At 35.7% G+C, this 21578-nt stretch overlaps 1 protein-coding gene across 3 annotated transcripts in view; it reads left to right on the top strand.

Moving 5' to 3' along the window:
- Positions 1-21578, top strand: part of C1GALT1 (core 1 synthase, glycoprotein-N-acetylgalactosamine 3-beta-galactosyltransferase 1) — a 42489-nt gene that overhangs the window by 8299 nt on the left and 12612 nt on the right. For 2 of the 3 annotated variants that reach the window (XM_086695673.1, XM_025929625.2), the window contains exon 2: positions 18098-18334. In XM_086695673.1, coding sequence (XP_086551799.1) covers positions 18098-18334 — 237 coding nt within the window. The remainder of the gene's footprint in view (positions 1-18097; positions 18335-21578) is intronic. The other variant, XM_025929626.2, reaches the window with a different exon arrangement.

Raw genomic sequence — 21578 nt, 5'->3', positions numbered from 1 at the left:
ATTTTAACCATTTTTAAGTGTATGTTTCAGTGGTGTTAAGTACATTGATATTGTTGTGCAACCATTACTACCATCTATCTCCAGAACTCTTTTCATCTTGCAAAACTGAAACTCTATACCCATTAAACAAGAACTTTCCATTCCCCCCAGTCTCTGGCAACCACCATTCTTCTTTCTATTTCTCTGGTTTTAATTGAGTGTCTCCTGTAAATAGAATTATATAGTATTTGTCTTTTTGTGGCTGGCTTATTTCATTCAGCATAATGTCAAAAGTTCGTCCATGTTATAACATGCGTCAAAATTTCCTTTCTTTTAAGGACTGAATAATATTCCGTTGTATGCACATAACACATTTTGCTTATCCATTTATCCTCGATGGACATTTGGATTACTTCCACATTTAAGCTATTGTGAATAATGCTGCTATAAACACAGGTATACAGATATCTCTTTGAGACTTTGCTCCCAGTGCTTTGAGTCATAAACCCAGAAGTGGAAGTACTGGATCCTGTGGTAATTCTAACTTTTTAATTTTTTGTGTAACTATCATACTGTTTTCCATAGTGGCTGTACATTTTACCTTACAGTGCACACGTGTTTGCATTTCTCCACATCCTCACCAACACTTGTTATTTTAATAGTGGCCGTCCTATTGTATCTCATTGTAGTATCTCATTGTAGTTTTGTTGGCATTTTCCTGATGATCAGTGACATTGAGCATCTTTTTCATCCTCAACATGCTCATGCTTATCTGCCATTTATGTGTCTTGTTTGGAGAAATGTCTGTTCAAGTACTTTGCCCATTTTGTTGGTTTTGTTGTTATGTTTTAGGAGTTCTCTAATGTATTCTGGATATTAATCCCCCATCAGATAGATGACTTAGAGATATTTCTTCCATTCTGTGGGTTGCCTTTTTACTTTGTTGATAATGTCTTTTTTTTTTTTTAAGTTTTTATTTATTTATTTTGAGAGACAGGTAGACTACCAGGGGTATATATCATCAGGCTGACAAAGGTGACAAACTGTGAGACGGTGACCTGAGCCAAAGTCAGATGCTCAACTGACTGAGCCACCCAGGTGCCCCTGTTGATAGTGTCTTTTGATACACAGTATTTTAAAACTTTCATGAAGGCCAGTTTGACTACTTGTCTTTTGTTGCATGTGCCTTTGATGTCCTATCCAAAAAATTGTTCCCAATTCCAGTATCATTTTTTTCTTCTAAGAGTTTTATAGTTTTAGGTCTTATGTTTAGGTCGTTTATCTATTTTGAGTTGATTTTTGTATATGGTGTTAGGTAAGGGTCTGGTTTCATTCTTTAACATGTAGATATCCTGTTTTCTGAGCACCTTTTTTGAAAGACTGCCCTCTGTTCTTGTATGGACTTGGTCCATTTGTTGAAAATCTTTTAACCATAAATGCAAGGGTTTATTTCTGGGCTCTCTATTTTATTCCATTGGTCTATATGTCTTATCTTTATGCCAGTGCCACTATTTTGATTATTGTAGCTTGAGTTTGCAAAAAAATATTTATGTTCTCATGGAACAGTAACAAAAAGGTATTCTCACTTTTGATTTTCTGAATCTGAAATTGTGGGAATATTTTTAAAAATAGAATTATAGCTTGAAACAATACAATTTGATTTTAACTTGGTTGTGAACTGTTATATAATTTTTGGAATGTTTATTGTTTCTTATCCTTACATGCTTTTTCAGGATTCATAAAATTCCACGGTCCTTTCTAGCACTAAGGTTGTGTAACCATGCTCAAAATACGTCAGGGTCATTAAGTGACAGCTGTGTGTTAATTTTCTATTTCTATAATCTTAATAAATTAGTACTAGAAAATGCTTTTAGTGTCTCTGTCTCAGAATTAATATGTAATTCTATTATAGTTAATTTGAGTTTAGATACATCAAAGGAAAGAATATAGTTCATATTGTATGTCTGTTTTATGCCTTTAGGTTTCAAATGATGGATCCATATATGATTTTTTTATTTAGTAAATTAGATGGCATATAGATCTCTGTTTGCAGAAATCATTTCACCTGTATTCCTCCCTTCAGTAAGACAAACATGCAAACATTTGAATGCCTTTTGTAAGCCAGAGAGTGTGTTAGGTGCTAGAGATGTAGAGATAAGAACCTATCCATTTTTCTTAAGGACCTCTTAGTCTAGTGGGAAAGAAATGCACATTCTATTATGCAGTATGATATATACATAGTAGGAGGTGTGAATAAAGGAACAAGGAGACATTTGAGGGAAAGAAGTTAATTTGACCATGGGCATTAGGGAAAAGTGATCGTGGAAAGTACCAAAACTAAGAAACCTTGAAAGAATTCGGCATCTATCCAGTAGACAAAATCGAGGAAGGCACACCATGCAAAAAGAATAGAATGGCTGAAGTCATCCATATGAAAGGTCATGGCAAACAGGAGAATGGCTGACTGCTCTTTTCAGATAAGGGAGTATGAGAAATAAGAGAGCAGGAAGATAAACTAGAGCCAGTCTTCTGTACCAGGTAAGAACTATGGACTTCATCCTGTGGCATTGGAAAATACATGTTTTTTAAACAAGACTGCTGTGTGAAGCCTCTATGAAGTTGTTGGTTAGAAGTTAAAAGACCTGAGCATGGAGAAAAATGATCAAGACCTGGAGAGAGAAAAGTGTCTTTTTGGAGTAAAATAGATGTGGAGATATAATCAGATTTGGGGGTTTGGGAGAAGAATAAAGAGGTAGATGCTTTGCTCCCTTATTTCAAGCCAGCTAATGTTTATTGCACTATCATCTTGTGGGAAGCATCATAGTTGGTAACTCTGAGAGGAAAGATACTATTTTGTGCCTTCTGGTAGTTTACATTCTGTGAACAGGAGAAAATATATCCTTAGCTCCTAGGACAGTATTTGACACATTAAAAGGTACTCAGTCATTAACACTTTTCAAAGATTACATAAAACCTCACAATCAAATTAAAGTTGTATAAATCTCAAGCGGTAATTCTATTTTTAAAAAATGTTTTCTCCAATCCCAGGTTCAGATGATTAAAAGGTGAGAATGTCTTTTACTGTTCAAGGAGTTCTGCATTCTTTGTATCCTCAGTCGTTTCTATAATACCCAAGGTTAGTGCTGTGTTACACTCTTTATATAAAAATGAAGACAAGGAGAAGGGGAAAGAGTGCCATACAGATTTCCTTTCACTGATGATCCTTAGTGGCTAACACTCAGACTGGAATTTTCAAGTCTGGGTATACCTACCAGTAACCTATCAGTAAAGAGAATGAACCTAAACTAGAGGGAAAGAGCACTGAACTAAAGGGGGAAAGGAAAAGGTTTGCCTTCTCGGCCTTAAACATTACTGTTTGTATCAAAGAGGGAGGCTGAATATAGCATGGTCCATTTTGGGTTCTGTTCACCCAGAAATCAAAACTCTCAAGCGTCCATCCTATTTTTCATGATTCAGCAAGCTACCACCCACCATTCAATATTTTTTGGAGAAAAATTTTTTTTTATCAGAATAATGTAGCAGTTCTCAAAGTGTGGTCCAGGGAAAGTGAGATCTCTTAGACCCTTTCAGGAAGACTATAAAATAAAAAATTATGATACTAATATCAATATTTGCTTTTTTAATTTGCTCTTTCTCGCATAAATGTATAGTCAGATTTTTAAGAAGCTACATGTTATATGCTATTGCAAAAATTTAAATGCAGAAGGAGGTATGGAATTCTAGATCCAGTGGTCTTCTATTAAACCAGATACTGAGATTTATAAAAATTTAAAGCAATGCCACTCTTCTCTTTCATTTTTTTATAAAATAAGATATTTACCATAAAATGTTATTTATGCTAACAGGTAGTGCGTTTGCCATTATTACTTATGAATAAATGAATATTTAAAAACTTTTAATGTTTTAATTTCTAATAAAAATCTAATCAGTGACTATAACCCATAAAAACAAAAGCTATTTGAGGTCCTCACTAATTAAGTATTTAAAGGGATACAAGAGTATAATTTTTGATAGCTGCTTAAGTAATGCATACTCATTAAACTCAACTTGGAAACATGTGGGAAAAAAATCTTAGTTGCCCCTACTCCTAACACTGATATTAGAAGTTAGAATTAAAATTAGAAATGAGAAATTATTAACATTTTGGCATATTTTTCTAGTCTTTTTTTTAAGGATTTTTTTTAAAGCACAGAGTTGGAATAACATTGTATGTAAAACTCTGCATGCTTTTTTTCACTTGTGTTCTGTGTTTCCATGTCAATCTTTAAAAAACATTTTAGTGATTGTAAAGCGTTGTATTTAGTTAATGTACTTTATATAATTTTTCCTTTTATTCTAACTTTTGACCATGAATCTTTCTTTCATTTAGCAAACACTTGAGAGTTTATGTGCAGGCACTGTTCATAAGTGCTTTTTTATATTTTGTTAAGATGATTGCCTTAGATTAAAAGTTGAGTCAGTGAGCTACACTTTGAAGGCAAAGAGGGAATATACTAAAGAAAATCTTAACTTGTCTTTTGAGTGTTTTATATTATCAGGTCACATGGCAAATTCTCAAATGTATTAGGTATTTACACAACTCTTTTAGCCTGCATAGTATTGTGGAAAGACTAAGTGAATGAATTTAAAGAAGAGTCTCCTTTGCATTGAGTAGTTAACTATTTTTATTTGCTAGATCATATTTTAGGGCAGTGTTATTTTTAATTTGTGATTCAGATGTACAAGTGACTGACTGTGCATATTTTCCCAGGTTCCAGACCTGCATCTTTTGACAGCTTGCTCAACATTTCTGAATCAGTGCCCTGCTGGCACTTTACGATAGATACAATATGGTACACCAAATATTGATCTGACCAAAGTCTGTCATATTTTTAAAATATCTCTACTCATTACTCATACCTGTTGGATAGTTTAGGTATAAAATTCTAGGTTGGAAATGATTTCTCCTCAGAATTTTGAAGGATTTTCTCCATTGCTTTCTAGCTTTCAGTGTTGCTGTTTGAAAGTCCAAACCATTTCATTGTTGTTTCTTTGCCTCTTTCTCTGAAAGCTTACAGAATAGTTTGACCAAATTGCTCTGAAATTACATGATACTATATCTTTTTTGGGTTTGTTTTTATTCAGAGTGCTAGCTATCATTGGATCCTTTCAGTCTGGAAAATTCCTTGAAATATTTAGTTGTTGATACCTTCCCTTCTTTTTTATCTGCCCTTCTAAATTGATCTTATCAATTTTCTCTCTTGTTTTCCATCACTTTATCTTTTTGTTTGCTCATATTTGGGGTGATTTCCTTAACTTTATCTTATGCTGGTTCTATTCAGTAGGTTTTTTATTTTCTTATATTTTAATTTATTGGGTTTCTTTTTGTCCTCATATTTTTTTAAGCTACTGTCTTATTCTTATTTCAGAAATAGAATGCCATGACATTTTTTCTCTTAGGATATCAGTGATTGGGGTTTTTTTTAGTTTTAATCTTACCATCTCTTCCAAGTTGTTTTAAATTTGACTTTGTTGGTGTTTTTCTTTCATATTAAAGGTATTCCTTAAAATATCTGGTGATTCTTAAGTGGTTATTCATATTTTAGAGTAGATACTAAAAAGCTAATTAAAATATCTCTATATACATTTTTGGGGCTATACGGTATTCACTGTACAATGATTGGATTGGAATGATAGATTGCTGAACCTATTGGGGATTCCATAGAGCAAATTAAACCAAATGATTTTTAACTTTCCCAGTCCTAAAGTTCCTAGAGCAGATGATGCTAATGCTTTGTCTAAGGGCCCATGTCTTCTTCCTGTTCACAGGGTCCTGATGTATTTTCATTCCCATTATCTGTCTTCTAAGGTTTTTGTTGCAGGGCTTCCCTCACACTGCCAGGGCCTGCTTTGCCAATGTATAAGCTATGGAAGTGTCTGGGAAATTTATTTCCTAAAGAGAGCCCTTAACCAGTGATTAATTGGTTATAACTCAGGTGTGGCTTGCATTGCCTCCAGAACTGCCCTATGGGACTGAGCTAAAATCACCTTCCATGGGATTTTGCATGACCTCCTTCCCTTCCCTGTCCTATTTCCTTGTGTTTTTCCATGGAATAATTTCTCATAAACCTCATCTCATGGTTCCTTTTCTGAAGACCCAGCTTCAGATGGGTTAATGTTTGGGCTTCATTCCCTTTGATAATGTATTGTTTTGCAGTGAGATTAGACTGATTTTTTTTTTTTAATGCTATCTTTATTTTGGACTGTCTTTGTCAGATATTTATATATCAAACTTTTACATAAAAGAAGAATTGGTTAAGTTCTGCTTAACTTTTGGAATGATTCATGTAGTACAGGCATACTTCAGAGATACTGTGAGTTCAGTTCCAGACCACTGCAATAAAGCGAATACCACAATGAAACAAGTCAGTTGAATTTTTGCTTCTCTCTGCATATAAAAGTTATGTTTACATTATAGTCTGTTAAGGGTGCAGTATCATATGTCTCAAAATGTACATACCTTAATTTACCTTATTGAAATATACTTTATTGCTAAAAAAATGTTAATCATCATCTGAGCTTTCAGCGAGTCATAATCTTTTTGCTGGTGGAGGGTGTTGCCTCCCTGTTGATAGCTGCTGACTGATCAGGGTGGTGGTTGCTAAAGATCGGGGTGGCTGTGGCAATTCTTAAAATAAACGATGAAGTTTGCCACATGCGTTGAATCTTCCTTCATGAATGATTTGTCTGTAGCATAGATACTATTTGATAGCACTTTACCACAGTACAACTTCTTTCAAAGTGGGAGTCAGTCCTCTCAAATCCTGCCAATGCTTTATCAACTAAGTTTATGTAATATTCTAAATCCTTTGTTGCCATGTCAACAATCTTTACAGGAGTAGATTCCATCTCAAGAAATGGCTTTCTTTGCTCATCCTCAAGAAGCAACTCCTCATCCTTTCAAGTTTTTTCATGAGATTGCAGCAATTCAATTGCATCTTCAGGCTTCATTTTTAATTCTATTTATCATGCTGTTTCTAACATATCAGCAGGTACTTACTCCTTATTTTTATTTTTAAATTTCTTCTTTTTTTTTCAACGTTTATTTATTTTTGGGACAGAGAGAGACAGAGCATGAACGGGGGAGGGGCAGAGAGAGAGGGAGACACAGAATCGGAAACAGGCTCCAGGCCCTGAGCCATCAGCCCAGAGCCCGACGCGGGGCTCGAACTCCCAGACCGCGAGATCATGACCTGGCTGAAGTCGGACGCTCAACCGACTGCGCCACCCAGGCGCCCCTCCTTATTTTTATTTTGAGAGAGATAGAGAGAGAGCACATACAGAAGTGGGAGAGGGACAGAGAGAAAGGGAAAGAGAATCCCAAGCAGGCTCTGCACCGTCATTGCAGAGCCAGATGCGGGGCTTGAACTCATGAACTACAAGATCATGACCTGAGCTGGAGTCAGACACTTAACCGATTGAACCACCCAGATACCCCTCCTTTGAAACCTTGAACCCTTCAAATTCATTCCCGAGGGCTGGAAACAGCTTCTTCCAAACTCCCGTACATGTTGATATTTTGACTTCTTCCCATGAACCATGAATGTTCTTAATGCCCTATAAAATACTGACTCCTTTTCAGAAGGTTTTTCATTTATTATACCCAGCTCTATCAGAGGAATCACTATGTATGGCAGCTATAGCCTTAGAAAATGTATTTCTTAAATAATAAGACTGGAAAGTCGAAAATTACTCTGATCTATAGGCCGCAGAATAGATGTTGTATTAGGAGACATGAAAACAACTTTAATCTTGTCCATCTCTACTAGAGCTCAGAGTAACCAAGTATGTTGTCAATGAGCAATAATATTTTGAAAGGAAATCTTTTGTTTTTTTGAGCAGTTGGTCTTAACAGTAGGCTCAAAATGTATTTTTTAATTATTTTTTTAATGTTTATTTTTGAGATAGAGAGTGCAGGTAGGGGAGGTGCAGAGTGAGAGGGAGACACAGAATCGGAAGTAGGCTCCATGCTCTGAGCCATCAGCACAGAGCCCAACACGGGCTCAAACTCACAGGACACAAGATCATGACCTGAGCTGGAGTCGGACGTTTAATGGACTGAGCCATGCAGGCACCCCAGGCTCAAAATTTAAATAAACAATGTTGTAAACCGATACGATGTTACCCAGGCTTTGTTCTATTTCTAGAGCACAGGCAGAATAGATGGAGCATAATTCTTAAGGGGCTCAAGCATTTTCAGAATGTTAAATGAGCGTTGGCTTCAACTTAAAGTTACCAGCTGCATTAGCCGCTAACGAGAGAGTCATCCTGTCCTGTGATGCTTTGAAGCTGAGTCCAATCTGGTTCTCAAAGTCCTGGATGGCATCTTCTTCCAACAGAAGACCATTTTGTTTTCATTGAAAATCTGTTGTTTGGTGGAGCTATTTTCATTAATTATCTTAAATGGATTTCCCTGGATAATTCAGCTTCTACATCAGCACTTGCTGCTTCACTTTATACTGTTATCTTACAGAGATGGCTTCTTTCCCTTTAACCTCATGAACCAACCTCTGCCACCTTCAAACTTTTCTTGTGCAGTTCCTCATTTCTCTCAGCCTTCATAAAATTGAATGGAGTTAGGGCCTTGCTCTAGGTTAGGCTTTGGCTTAAGGGAATGTTGTGGCTAGTTTGATATTCTATCTAGACCACTGAAGCATTCTCCATATCAGCAATAACTAAGCCAGCTATTTAGCTTGCTTATCACTCATGAGTTCACTAGAGTAATACTTTTTTCTGTAAGAACTTTTCCTTTGCATTCACAACCTAGCTTTTTGGCACAAGAAGCCTAACTTTGGGCCTATCTTGGCTTTCAACACACCTTCCTCACTAAGCTTGATCATTTCTAACTTTTAAAGTGTGAGATATGTGACTCTTCCTTTCACTTGAACATGAAGAGACCATTTTAGGCTTACTAATTGGCCCAATTTCAATATTGTTGTGTTTCAGGGAATAGAGAGGTCTTAGGGGGAGAGAAAGAGGAATGACCAGTTAGTGGAGCAGTAAGAACACACACATTTATCAATTAAGTTCACCGTCTTATATGGGTACAGTTCATGGCACCCCAAAACAATTAGAACAGTAACATCAAAGATCACTGATCAGAAATCACTATAACAAATATAATAATGAAAAAGTTTGAAATATTGTGACAACTGCCAAATTGTGATGCAGAGGCATGAAGTGACATGCTGTTGGAAAAATAACACCAATAGACGTGCTGGACAAAGTTACTACAGGTCTTTAATTTGTAAAAAAATGTATCTGCAAGGCACAATAAAGCAAAGTGCAGTAAAATGAGGTATGCCTGTGTAAAAATTATGTTTTTTGAAAGATTTAAGTATTTTATCCAAGAAAAGCCTGGACCTCTTTGAAGTCTGGCTCTTTATTTCCTTTGTGGTTATTTGTCCATTTAGTTTTTATACCTTGAGTCAGTTTTGATAATTTACATTCTTAGAGAAATGTGTTTCATTTAAGTTTTCATGTTTAATAGCTATTTATTATATAAAATGTTCTCGTGTGCATGTGTGTGTGTGTGTGTGTGTGTGTTTTAATTTTATCTGTGAATGTGGATATAGTTTAAATCCTGATTGGACCAAACCAAGTGTAAAAAAGACATTTGTGGGGCGCCTGGGTGGCGCAGTCGGTTAAGCGCCCGACTCCAGCCAGGTCACGATCTCGCGGTCCGTGAGTTCGAGCCCCGTGTCAGGCTCTGGGCTGATGGCTCAGAGCCTGGAGCCTGTTTCCGATTCTGTGTCTCCCTCTCTCTCTGCCCCTCCCCCGTTCGTGCTCTCTCTCTCTCTCTGTCCCAAAAATAAATAAACGTTGAAAAAAAAAAATTTAAAAAGACATTTGTGAACTAATTGAGGCAATTTGATTATAGAAGACAGTTGTGGAAATTTGATTACATACTTGAGTTGGAGGAGTCCAAAGAATTATTGTTAATTTTTTTAGGTGTTGATAATTTTGTTAGGCATTTGATAATGGCTTTTTGCTTTATTAGTTTTATCTATTTTAAATTTTATTGATTTCCGTTATTATTTCACTCATTTTGCTTGCTTTAGGATTATTTTGTTTGTGATTCTTGAAGTGGGACCTGGCGTTAAATGATTTGAAACTTTTTCTCTTTTCTAATGTAAGCATTTAGTGCTTGCTATAAGTTTTCCTTAGCACTGCTTTAACTGTGTCCCTCTGTTTTTAAACTCTTTCATTGCTGCTTTTGTGTCCCTGTATAATTAACAATACTGTAAATTCCATGAAGGCAGAGAAAGATACTTTGTTTTAGCTTTTCCCAGTATTTAGCACATTGCCATATAATTGTAAATGATTTTTGAACGTCAAGACTTGCATATAGTAATTCAGATTGACCGCTCAATTTAATAATCTGGAATTGTAAAGAAACAAAATTAGTAGAAATGTTCTCAAAATGTTACAAGAAAACTGTAAGAGAATATGCAAGTAAAATTTTATTCTCTGTAACAGAGGCTTTAATTTTTTTTAGTGAAAAATGTATCGGAAGCAAGAAAGGGGTTAAGTCTCAGCAATAAGCCTTTTTGTTTAAGAATTCATATAAAGAAATATTTGAAATATTAGCAAGATTACTGTAGGAGAGCAGAAGCATGAAAATTTAGTCTGAAACCAGTTCCGATCTCTCAACTACTCTCTTAATATTTTCAGTCTTTCTTGGAGCGTATGGACTTTTCATTTTTTTGTATCTTTTTTACATCTCAAGATTTATGAATAGAGCAAAAATGGTTTCTTCTAGAATCTGCTGGTAACAATCTTATCTTCCATTTAAAGATAATTTTAGAAAGAAAGGGGGAAGACTGGAAAGTTGATGGGTGACTATACACGCAAGTATGGTATAAGTGGGAAAAAACTATTAACTTTAAGTGAAATGCGAGTTAGAATCCTAACTTACCATGTAGGCTGTGTGGTTTGGGTCAATTTCATTAATTTTTCTGAAACTCATTTTCCTCATTTGTAATATGGAGATACTCCTATCAAGTTTTCCAGTTGTTGTGAGGATCAGAGAAAACATATAAAAGTTTTAAACATATTTGCCTCATATAGTATATTTTAAGCATTTATACAGTGTTGTCATTATATAAGATTCATCTCAATTTTTTAAGGGAAGTCTTTTAGGGAAAATATCAAAAATCATTTTAATGTGGTTTGAAGAGACAACTACATGTTGAATATGTAAATATAGCAAATGAATACTATAAACTAGAAAAAATTATAAATAATAGAATGATAACCTTGGCAGAATATAGCATAAAGTACCAAAATTTAAAAACAACAAAAACACAGGGGCGCTTGGGTGGTTCATTCATTTAAACGTCCTACTCTTGGTTTTGGCTCTGGTCATGATCTGGTTTGTGGGATTGAGCACCACATCAGGCTCAGCACTGGCAGCACGGGAACCTGCTTGGGACTTTCCCTCTCTCCCTCTGCCCCTTCCCCATTCGTGTCTTTCCCTCTCTCTAAAATAAAAATAAAGAATAAAAATAAAAACAAGGGACGCCTTGGTGGCTCAATCGGTTGAGCATCCGACTTTGGCTCAGGTCATGATCTCATGGTCTGTGAGTTCAAGCCCCGCATCGGGCTCTGTGCTGACAGCTCGGAGGCTAGGGGCTGCATCGATTCTGTCTCCCTCTCTCTCTGCCCCTCCCCCGCTCATGCTCGCACGCGCTCACTCTCTCTCTCTCTCTCTCTCTGTCAAAAATAAATAAACATTAAAAAGAAAAAATTTAAAAAATAAAAAAAAAAAACACCGAAAGCCTTGCATTTTAGGGACTTTATTGTGAATTCCCTTGACTTTTTAAAATCCTGAAAATTAGAGGAAGACGTGATCTCATATAAAGGGTATTAAAGTCTTACTGAGAGGATATTAGTAACTGGTGGAATGATTACAAACCAAGCATAGGAGAAGAGGAGCATTTATCTACAAGGATTAAAGATTACTCTGCCCTCAGACTTTTCTGGCGTCGGTATGAGGAGACTATGAACAATATTTACAAAGTTTGTACTTGATCAAGTTGTGCTTCTCTGCCCTCAGACTTTTCTGGCGTCGGTGTGAGGAGACTATGAACAATATTTACAAAGTTTGTACTTGATCAAGTTGTGCTTCATATATAAAGGCAGTAGTAGACAGTCTTAAGCCTGCAAGAATTTAGAATATAGCACCAATGAGCACTATTACCAAAATTACTTGCTGAAACCCAGCCAAAATACATGACATTAATGAAGAACTCACATATAAAGGAGCTGTAATAAAAGGACTATTAATGAGCATGGAATCCAGTTTAATACATATCCAAGATTGAGCAGTCATGGGAATTACTGTATAATTTATAGAATGTAAACTATGCAAAATTTTACAGAATAAAAATAGTTCACAAAAATTGAGTGTTTGGGGGAGTATATATAGGCTGATTTCCACATTTCTCACAGCAAGAAATTACTAGGTACTATCTAAAATTAAAATATGTAGTTTTCAAAAAGGGCCTCCAATTGCTTTATATTTTTCATAGTCTTTTTCTTTAGAAGAGTCATAAGTTTTAGCTCTTTCAAAGTTTATTTAGAGTCATTTAATTTCCCTTTTTTTCCCCCAGTAAATTCAAGTAAATCTAACTTCATAGGTTAAATTTTTAAAATAGCGTGATTCACAGTTCTAGTTCTGTAAACCTATGGTAAAATGGTTAAGAATCTGAATTCTTTTTTTTTTTTTTTAATGTTTGTTTGTTTGAAGAGAAACAGTGCAAGCCAGAGAGGAGAGAGAGAGAATCCCAAGCAGGCTCTATGCTCAGTACAGTGTCTGACACAGGACTTGATCTCACGAGCCTGGGATCATGACTTGAGCCAAAATCAAGAGTCAGACACTTATCCAACTGAGCCACCCAGGTGCCCCAAATATCTGAATTCTTGATAGACATTGTTAGTGTGAATGTGAAGATTACTAACCTTCTTTCTGAGTTTATCTGTAAAATGGGAATGACAGTCCCTTGTTTATGGTTTACAGTTAACTTGTCTAAATCTCTCGGTACAGGGCTCAACTGTTAGCTGTAGTTCTCTCCTTTTCATTCTCTGTTATTTATAAAGATGTTATTCCTATCTGTAGTGATATTACCAAATATTAATGATAGCTGTTTCTGAGTGATGGGATTTGAGGTGATTTCTTTCTTTTTCAATGTAGTTCTATACTTACTGTTCTATATTGCTTGACTTATTTTTTACAATGAATAACACAAAGCTGTCCCTTAAAAAATAAAGTAAAAATATAAGTTTTACCTGTCCCAGCACTTCTTTTGCATCTGAAATCTCCATTGTTGAGCCTGATAATCTGTATTTTTAAAATGTTCCTCAAGTGATTTTGATGATGTATCAGGTTTAGAAAGCAGTTGACATTGAGAACTTCCCTGCACTTAATTTTAATTAACATAGGCTCCTATAATGTGCAACTTAGTTGTGTAGTGTCTTCCAATCTGGTCTCCTTCCATACTCTTTGTTAAGAATCTAAAGAGGGAGGGGGAATGGGCTAAATAAGGAGCGTTAAGGAATCTACTGCTGAGGTCCTTGTTGCACTATATGCTAACTAACTTGGATGTAAATTTAGAAATTAATTAATTAATTAAATTTAAAAAATGAAAAAAAAAAAGAAAAGAATCTGAAGAGTTGAGGGTGCAGATTTTTGCCAAAAACCGGAGTAGGGTTTGGGGTACATTGTACCTATATGAGGTGGCTATTTTATCGCAGGAACAGGAAAATAAAATGGGTGTAAACGGAAATTTAGTCATAAGTCAGGAGTCTTTGAAATTGGAAGGGGATGGGATAAGAACAACAGGGGTGAGCCAACACGTTTTGGCTGCTAATGCGCTGGAGGAAGATGGGGGAGAGGATGGCAGCCATCCAACGGCATCACAAAATATTTTTTAATTAAAAACAAATTTTTTAACATCCAGAAGTCAATTTTCCCTCTACTCACCCCAGAACAGGTATGTTGCTAAAAAGTGCCACCTCAGCTGAGAAAACCCTATCCATAAATATGTCACTAGTTTTCTACAAACAGTAAACCATCCCTGCTGCAAAAATAGAGTTGTTCTGAAGCTCAGTGTCATGTGGAAAATGGTGGGGTAGCAGGTTAGTATTCATAGTTACTGGAGCTAGATGAGCACTTAATTAACTTCATATGTCTGCTCTGATGATGGAAGAAATGGATTTTCTTTGGTCCTGCAGTCCTTTCCCCTTCTCAGTCACAGTGCTTTCTGTCTAAAGTGGTACTGAACACCACTGTGACTGTTGCTTTCTCCTCTAATACCAGGAGTAGTAAGACTACAGCAGTGCAAAATTCAATTGGACTGTGTCCTTCTGAGACTGTGAAGTGATTATATCTAGTATATAGTGAGGAAAGTCACAACCAGTACAAAAACAAAATCAAAACCAGTGTGCTAGAAGACAAAGTGTCAGAGAATTAGAAGATGTGGTGTAAATTGCTTACAGTGTGGCTCCTAAATGATTCAGTGTCTGCTAATGTTACCTTAATAGCTTTCCTTCAGGTTTATTGCTTCAGTCTTACTCTGACAATCTTTTTATATTTACCATAAAAAATCTAGAGTTAGGATACCTTTCATTCACTTCTCTTGGCTTCGTGTTTGCAGTTCATGGTACTTTCAAATTACTTTTGTTGGTAAAGTCTTGATAATGTATGCTCTTACTAAAGGGAGATTTCGAGATTCTTGAGTAGTTCTCTTTGGCTTCCCCCCCCCCCCACCCCTTGTATAATGACTCAGCAGTTCTGTACATTAGTGCTCATCACAGTAAATGCACTCTTAATCCCTTTATCAATTTACCCATCTCCTACCCACCTCCCCTCTGCCAACCACCAGTTTTGTGTATTTAAGACTGGTTTTTATCTCTTTTTCTCTCTGCTTGTTTTGTTTCTTAAATTATACATATGCGTGAAATGATACGGTATTTGTCTTTCCTGACTTCATTTAGCGTTATACCCTCTAGATCCACCCATGTTATTGCAAATGGAAAGATCTCATTCTTTTTTATGGCTGAGGAATATTCCAGTGTGTGTGTGTGTGTGTGTGTGTGTGTGTGTGTGTGTGTGTGTGTACGTGCGTGCGCGTGTGTGTGTGTGTGTATCACCCATCTTCTTTATCCATTCATCTATGGATGGACGCTTGGATTGTTTTTATATCTTGGGTATATAAATAATGCTGCAGTAAGCATAGGGGTGCATATATCTTTTTGTATTAGTGTTTTTTTAATTTTCTTTGGATAAATATCCATTACTGAAATTACTGAATCATACGGTAATTCTATTTTTAAATTCCTTGAGGAATCTCCATACTGTTTTCCACAGTGGCTGTATCAACAGTGTACAAGTCTTCCTTTTTCTTCACATCTTTGCCAAAACTTGTGTTTCTGGCCATTCTGACAGGTGTGAGGTGATATTTCATTGTAGTTTTGATTTGCATTTCCCTGATGATTAGTGATATTTAGCATCTTTTCATGTGTCTATTGGCTATTTGTATGTCTTCTTTGGAAAAATATCTGTTCAGGTCCTCTGCCTGTTTTTAATCAGATTACTCGGGATGTTTTGGTGTTGAGTTATAAGTTCTTTCTGTATTTCAGATAGTAACCCTTTATCGGATATATCATTTGCAAATAATCTTGAGGTTTTTAGAATTTCAAAAGAATCATTTAAACCAAGAGGGATATTTTCCCTGGGATTGTGGATTATACCTTTTGGGTGTAAGGATTTCACTAAAGACCAATCTAAATGGGGAAAAGAGGACAATAGCAAGAGAGAATTTGAGACTCCCTCTCAGGAAAAATAGCAACAAGATTGGATAAACTTATTTCTGCTTTTCCTCTGGGAAATTGGGTAGGGAAGTTGAGTGGGACATATATACTCTTCATCCAGGAAGGCCTACCTTTCTGAATTTAAGAATGCAGTTAAGGTAGAACAAAGGAAGTAAGTAAACAAGTGCCTGCCAGATGAACATAAGGGAAGGGAAGCACAAATAATATAAAACAGGGAGAGAGACAAAACATAAGAGACACTTAAATATGGAGAACAAACAGAGGGTTGCTGGAGGGGTTGTGGGAGGGGGATGGGCTAAATGGGTAAAGGGCATTAAGGAATCTACTCTTGAAATCATTGTTGCACTATATGCTCACTAATTTGGATGTAAATTAAAATAAAATTAAAAAATAAATACAATAAAATAAACAAGTGCCTGCCAGTTTCATATGGGTAATTTACATCTCAAGGATTAGTGAACAACTTTGCTCACACTGTCTTTCTTTTATCTTCTGCTTTCCCCTTGGAATCATCCTTCTCAAATTTGAATTATTATTCTAGAGAGGACCTGTAATACGAGACATAAGATAAGCATGGTATAGCTCCATGGCTTGACAATTTTACTTATAGATTTGAGTATGAATCCTTTTGTGTTGAATATATGTATATTAAACATGTAGTAAAAGGAATAAAGTAAAAGGTTATTTGAGCTATTTTTTATATAAGTTTTTTACTAAAGTAAATGTTAATATAGAAAAATGTGTAAATTGGGGCGCCTGGGTGGCGCAGTCAGTTAAGCGTCCAACTTCAGCCAGGTCACGATCTCGCGGTCCGGGAGTTCGAGCCCCGCGTCGGGCTCTGGGCTGATGGCTCAGAGCCTGGAGCCTGTTTCTGATTCTGTGTCTCCCTCTCTCTCTGCCCCTCCCCCGTTCATGCTCTGTCTCTCTCTGTCCCAAAAATAAATAAACAGTGAAAAAAAAATTAAAAAAAAAAAAAAGAAAAATGTGTAAATTTTTTTTAATAATGTTTTTTATTTATTTTTGAGACAGAGACAGAGCATGAGTAGGGGAGGGGCAGAAAGAGAGGGAGACACAGAATCCCAAGCAGGCTCCAGGCCCTGAGCTGTCAGCACAGAGCCCGATGTGGGGCTCGAACTCACAAACTGCTAGATCATGACCAGAGCCGAAGTCGGACGCCTAACCGACTGAGCCACCCAGGCGCCCCAATATAGAAAAATGTGTAAATCAAAAATGTACAGCTTGGTGAATATCTCAAAGATAACTATGTAGCTACTACTTTTATTTTGATATTAGCATACTTTCTTTTTGTAAGTGTTTGAATGATACATCTTTTTCCATCCTTTTGCTCTTTCTGAATATATTTAATGTGTGTCTCTTATAAGCAGCATATAGATGGGTTTATTTTCTTTCTCTAGTCTGGCTGGCTATCTTTATCTTTTAATTAGAGTTTTCAGTCTTTTTACATTAATGTCATTGGTGATATATTTACATTAAAATCAGTCATAATACTATTTTTTCTGTTTATTTCATCTGTTCTTTATCCACTTCTCTTTTTTCCTTATATTTGATTATTATTTTATATTTCATTTTTTCTGTTTTAGTTATGTATTCTTTTTTTTAATGATTATACTAGTAATTACTTTATACATCCGTAGTCTTTTAAAATCTAACATTAATACTTCTACTACTTCTGGACAACAATAGGATTTTAGAACACAATCTCTGTGTCCTCCCCACAATTTTTATACAAGTTTTACCATTTGTTTCAATGATAGTAATATTTGTGAGATATTATGTTGTGTCATATTATATATATTTTTTATATAATATCTATAATGTATACCACGTAATATGAACTACCAAAAGAAAAAAAAAAGATAAATTTAACTATTTCGACAGCAAAAAAGAAGAGTGTGGCAAGCAGGTTTGGATTCACAAAGGATTCTAGTTGGGAGGAACAGGAAATTCTATGTGCAAATACTGACCTATTTACCCATGTTCTACTCTAACAATGATTCTCTAAGCTACTACTCATCTATTTTATTGAATTGTCCATAATGTGTGTTTTAGCAGCAAATAAAGAGATAAAAGTTAAATATTCTTAGAAATGTTCTCCTATATGGAAGGAATTAACTTTCCCATATGGCTAAAAGTTAATCAAGTTTTTTCCTCATAGTATGTATGCTTTATAATTTATAACATCTTGCTAATTTTTTTCTTACAGAAATAAACTTTCGGGAAATGGCCTCTAAATCTTGGCTGAATTTTTTAACCTTCCTTTGTGGATCTGCAATTGGATTTGTTTTATGTTCTCAGTTATTTAGTATTTTACTGGGAGAACAGGGTGATACCCAGCCTAATATTCTTCATAATGATCCTCATGCTAGGCATTCAGATGATAATGGACAGAATCATCTAGAAGGACAGATGAACTTCAATGCAGATTCTAGCCAACATAAAGGTATGGTTTGCTTTATTAAGGAGTAAACACAAATAGTAGTTTTCAGTCTGTGTAAGTGTTGTGAGACTTGGAAAAGGCAATTTATTTGAATTTTGTTACATACAATATCTTTTGATAAAAGTGAGCTTAATTCCTGATATTTAATGACAATTCTTGGTTTGCCTCAGCAGAAGGAAGTTGCTAAAACCCAGATTTATTTAGGGAGTACGGTATTAATTTTGAATTCATTTTTAAGTAGAGATAGTTCAGGAACTGTAATTTGGGGAAAGGCAGAACTTTCAGATTAGATTTGTTTTTGAAAATATTCATTTAGCCTAATTTTGTTATCATGGTTTCTATCTGTGTCTTTCGTTTTTGCTATTATCTGATTTTAGTCTTAGTTTTTACTTAGTCTTGTCTTATAGAAATTAAAGAGATATATATAAATCTCAATTTATATATATTTTTTCAATTTATATTTTTATCAGTAGCTAAAATAACTAATCTTTTCACCTTTTAAGAGGCATAAAAACTTAAGAGGAGGAAAGAACTAAGGATGTGTTATAATGACTTCGTTTTCTCCTGGTCACCTGCTTCTAACAGGATGTTCTCAATTGTGTCCTCTGGTGCCCCTTTAAGTGTTGGTTTTCCCCATGTTTCTGTCCTTTGGCTGTTTCTTTTCTTGTGTGATATCATCAATTCCTATAATTTTAGTTCCCATCTATTCTTTACTGTCTTTGTCTTAGCCCAGTTCCTAACACTGAAGACATTAACATAATTCAAAGATCTCTGCAAGTGTGATTTATTTGACAAAAAAGAATACAGCAGCTTGAAAACAATTGGAATCCTGGGATGCAGAGGGTCCCCCAGTTAAGAATTGTTTCTTGTATCTTTTTGGCAATAAGATATTTCTTTCCTACCTCTCAGGCAGAAGCTGAGGGATGAAATACCACATCCTGGTTGAGTTATTATGAACTAGCAAGCACATGTATACTATTACAAATTATGTCATATTGTGTAAATGTTTATACAACTCTGATTCAGCTCTGAGTAGGTGCTCTGTGTTCTTATCATAGAGCAGTTAATCACCATCATAGAGCAATGAGCATTGCTCCAGATTGTCGAAGGATCAGTTGGAGCCATGCTTTTTCTACTAGTAGGCTGTATCAGGTCACTGCAGGCACATATATTAGGTACCTACTTGTCCTGCTCGATGGTCCACATCTGTCTAAGCTAGAAACTATGAAGTCATGGTAGATGTCTTCTTTCACTTACCAATCAATCCCATTTTCTGTAAGTTCTAACATTCTACTTCTTTACCATTTTTCAGATTTCTTCTCTCCATTCATTTCCCCTAGTACAGATCTTCAGTTGTACCCAGGTACCTACATCAACCAAACTTCACTCTACCTCTTGTCTTTTCTTATGGTGAGCTTCTACTCATTTAAAGACCTATTTTCTGCATCATCTGTTTCCTGATTTTGCTTTATCTCCCCTTCTTCTCTGTTCTGGCCAAGTTCCCATTCCACTATTCTATAGGATTTATCAGCCACAGCTGTCGTATTCCTCAGCACATTGAACAGAGCTCTGTTTGTACAGAGCTCTACTATAGCATCGCTGTTACTGTGTGTCACATACTGGCTTGCATGCCAAGGTCTCCTGCAAGATTGTGAATTTTCTGTAGTAGGCCGTATGTCTTACTCATCTTTTCACCTCCTGTGCGAGCACATGCCTACAACAAAGTAATTAATAAATGAATAACTAAAAAATGAGAAAGAATATTTCTACCAAATCCCAGCAGTGAGGAGAAGGTTGTCTTGCTCAAAGTGAAACATTAGAAAGTCCTGCATCTACCAGTTTCCCTGTTCATCCAGTATTTTGTTTATCTATAGCCAGGAGTTTGGGACCCTCAAGTCCCAATGAAATATGAATGCTGTCTGAAAATAGGGTGATTTTGTTTGTTTTTGAATTGTGAATTATCGATATTCAGAGGGACAAGAGAATATTTTCAATGCATGCCCAATCTTGCCCAATGTTGTATTCCCTCTCAATTAGTTAAGTAGAAATTTATGCCTCCAGTTGTTAATTTTTCACAGGACTGAGCTTTTGTAACTCACTGGTTGGCCTTACCTTTAAGGACATGCTTCCTCAGGATTCTGCCTGTATTATTACCACAAAAAAACTATGGTTTTGCAGGTCCATGCTGGTCCACAACCACATAAGTATTGAAATTGGGATTAAATAGTTGGAAGCTTTCATGGTAATTTAACAGAGTAATTTTTGTCTAAACTATAAGAATTAGTACTCACACTTTGCAATATCTTTTTTAGTTTTTTTTTCTACTAATTCATTTTTTAGCATGTTTACAAAAGTATAGGTCTTTAACTATTGAAATAAAAATTGATCCTTCACCAAGCACTGGTACAGAATCTTAAAATTAGAGTCTTACTTTAAACCATTAATACTCAGAATGTTGTCCTGGCCTGACAGTGTGAATTATCTGTTACCAGTCTGCATCCAGATAAGGAGTTTGTATCAGGATGTAACTCAGTTAAGCTCGCTTTTTAGTTAGGTGGACTTTTTGTGGGGTATAGCAGGACTTCCTTGATGAAAGAAGTAATGTGTTGCTTTATATTCTGGCATAAGCTCCCTATTTCTTTACAAAGGAGTACTTTGAAAAACATTGCTCTAGATAGTCTTGGAAATACTACTGATACTCTATTCTGTTTCTGACTGATGGATTTGCATTTTGGAATGAAATATGGTACTATGAGAAGTAATCTCAACTCTCTATTAACCCTGTTTCTTCAAACTGAGATGGTCATGAAAGCCTTTTTTAAAGTCACATCAGGGTACTTGTATAAATTCCTAACAGTGAACTCTTGTGGACTCCAAAATGAACTGCTACTTCAGTAGCATGTCTTTCCTGTCTTTTAGAAGCTTATTCAGAGCAGTGAGAAATTCCTTCAGTGTTCTGTTGTGAACCAGTAGAAGCTTTCTTTGTAGAATGAAGTGAAAAACAGAGACTAAGACTGTGCTTTATATGTATACAAATCTCTGAGAGAACTTGGAGATTAAAATGCAGATTCAGATTCAGTAGATCTGGGGTGGGGCCTGAGATTCTGCATTTCTAACTCCCAGATGATGCTAATGCTGTTTGGTCAATAAACCACAGTTCAAATAGTAAGAATCTAAGTCATAGTGGCAGTTCTTATTAACGCCAATGAATCTCCTGGACAAGACTGACATGATACCAATAAATCAG

The sequence above is a fragment of the Puma concolor genome, chromosome A2, assembly GCF_028749965.1.
Source record: "Puma concolor isolate L17-30 chromosome A2, mPumCon1.1.hap2, whole genome shotgun sequence".
NCBI lineage: Eukaryota > Metazoa > Chordata > Mammalia > Carnivora > Felidae > Puma > Puma concolor.
This window is presented reverse-complemented; position numbering and strand designations above follow the sequence as displayed.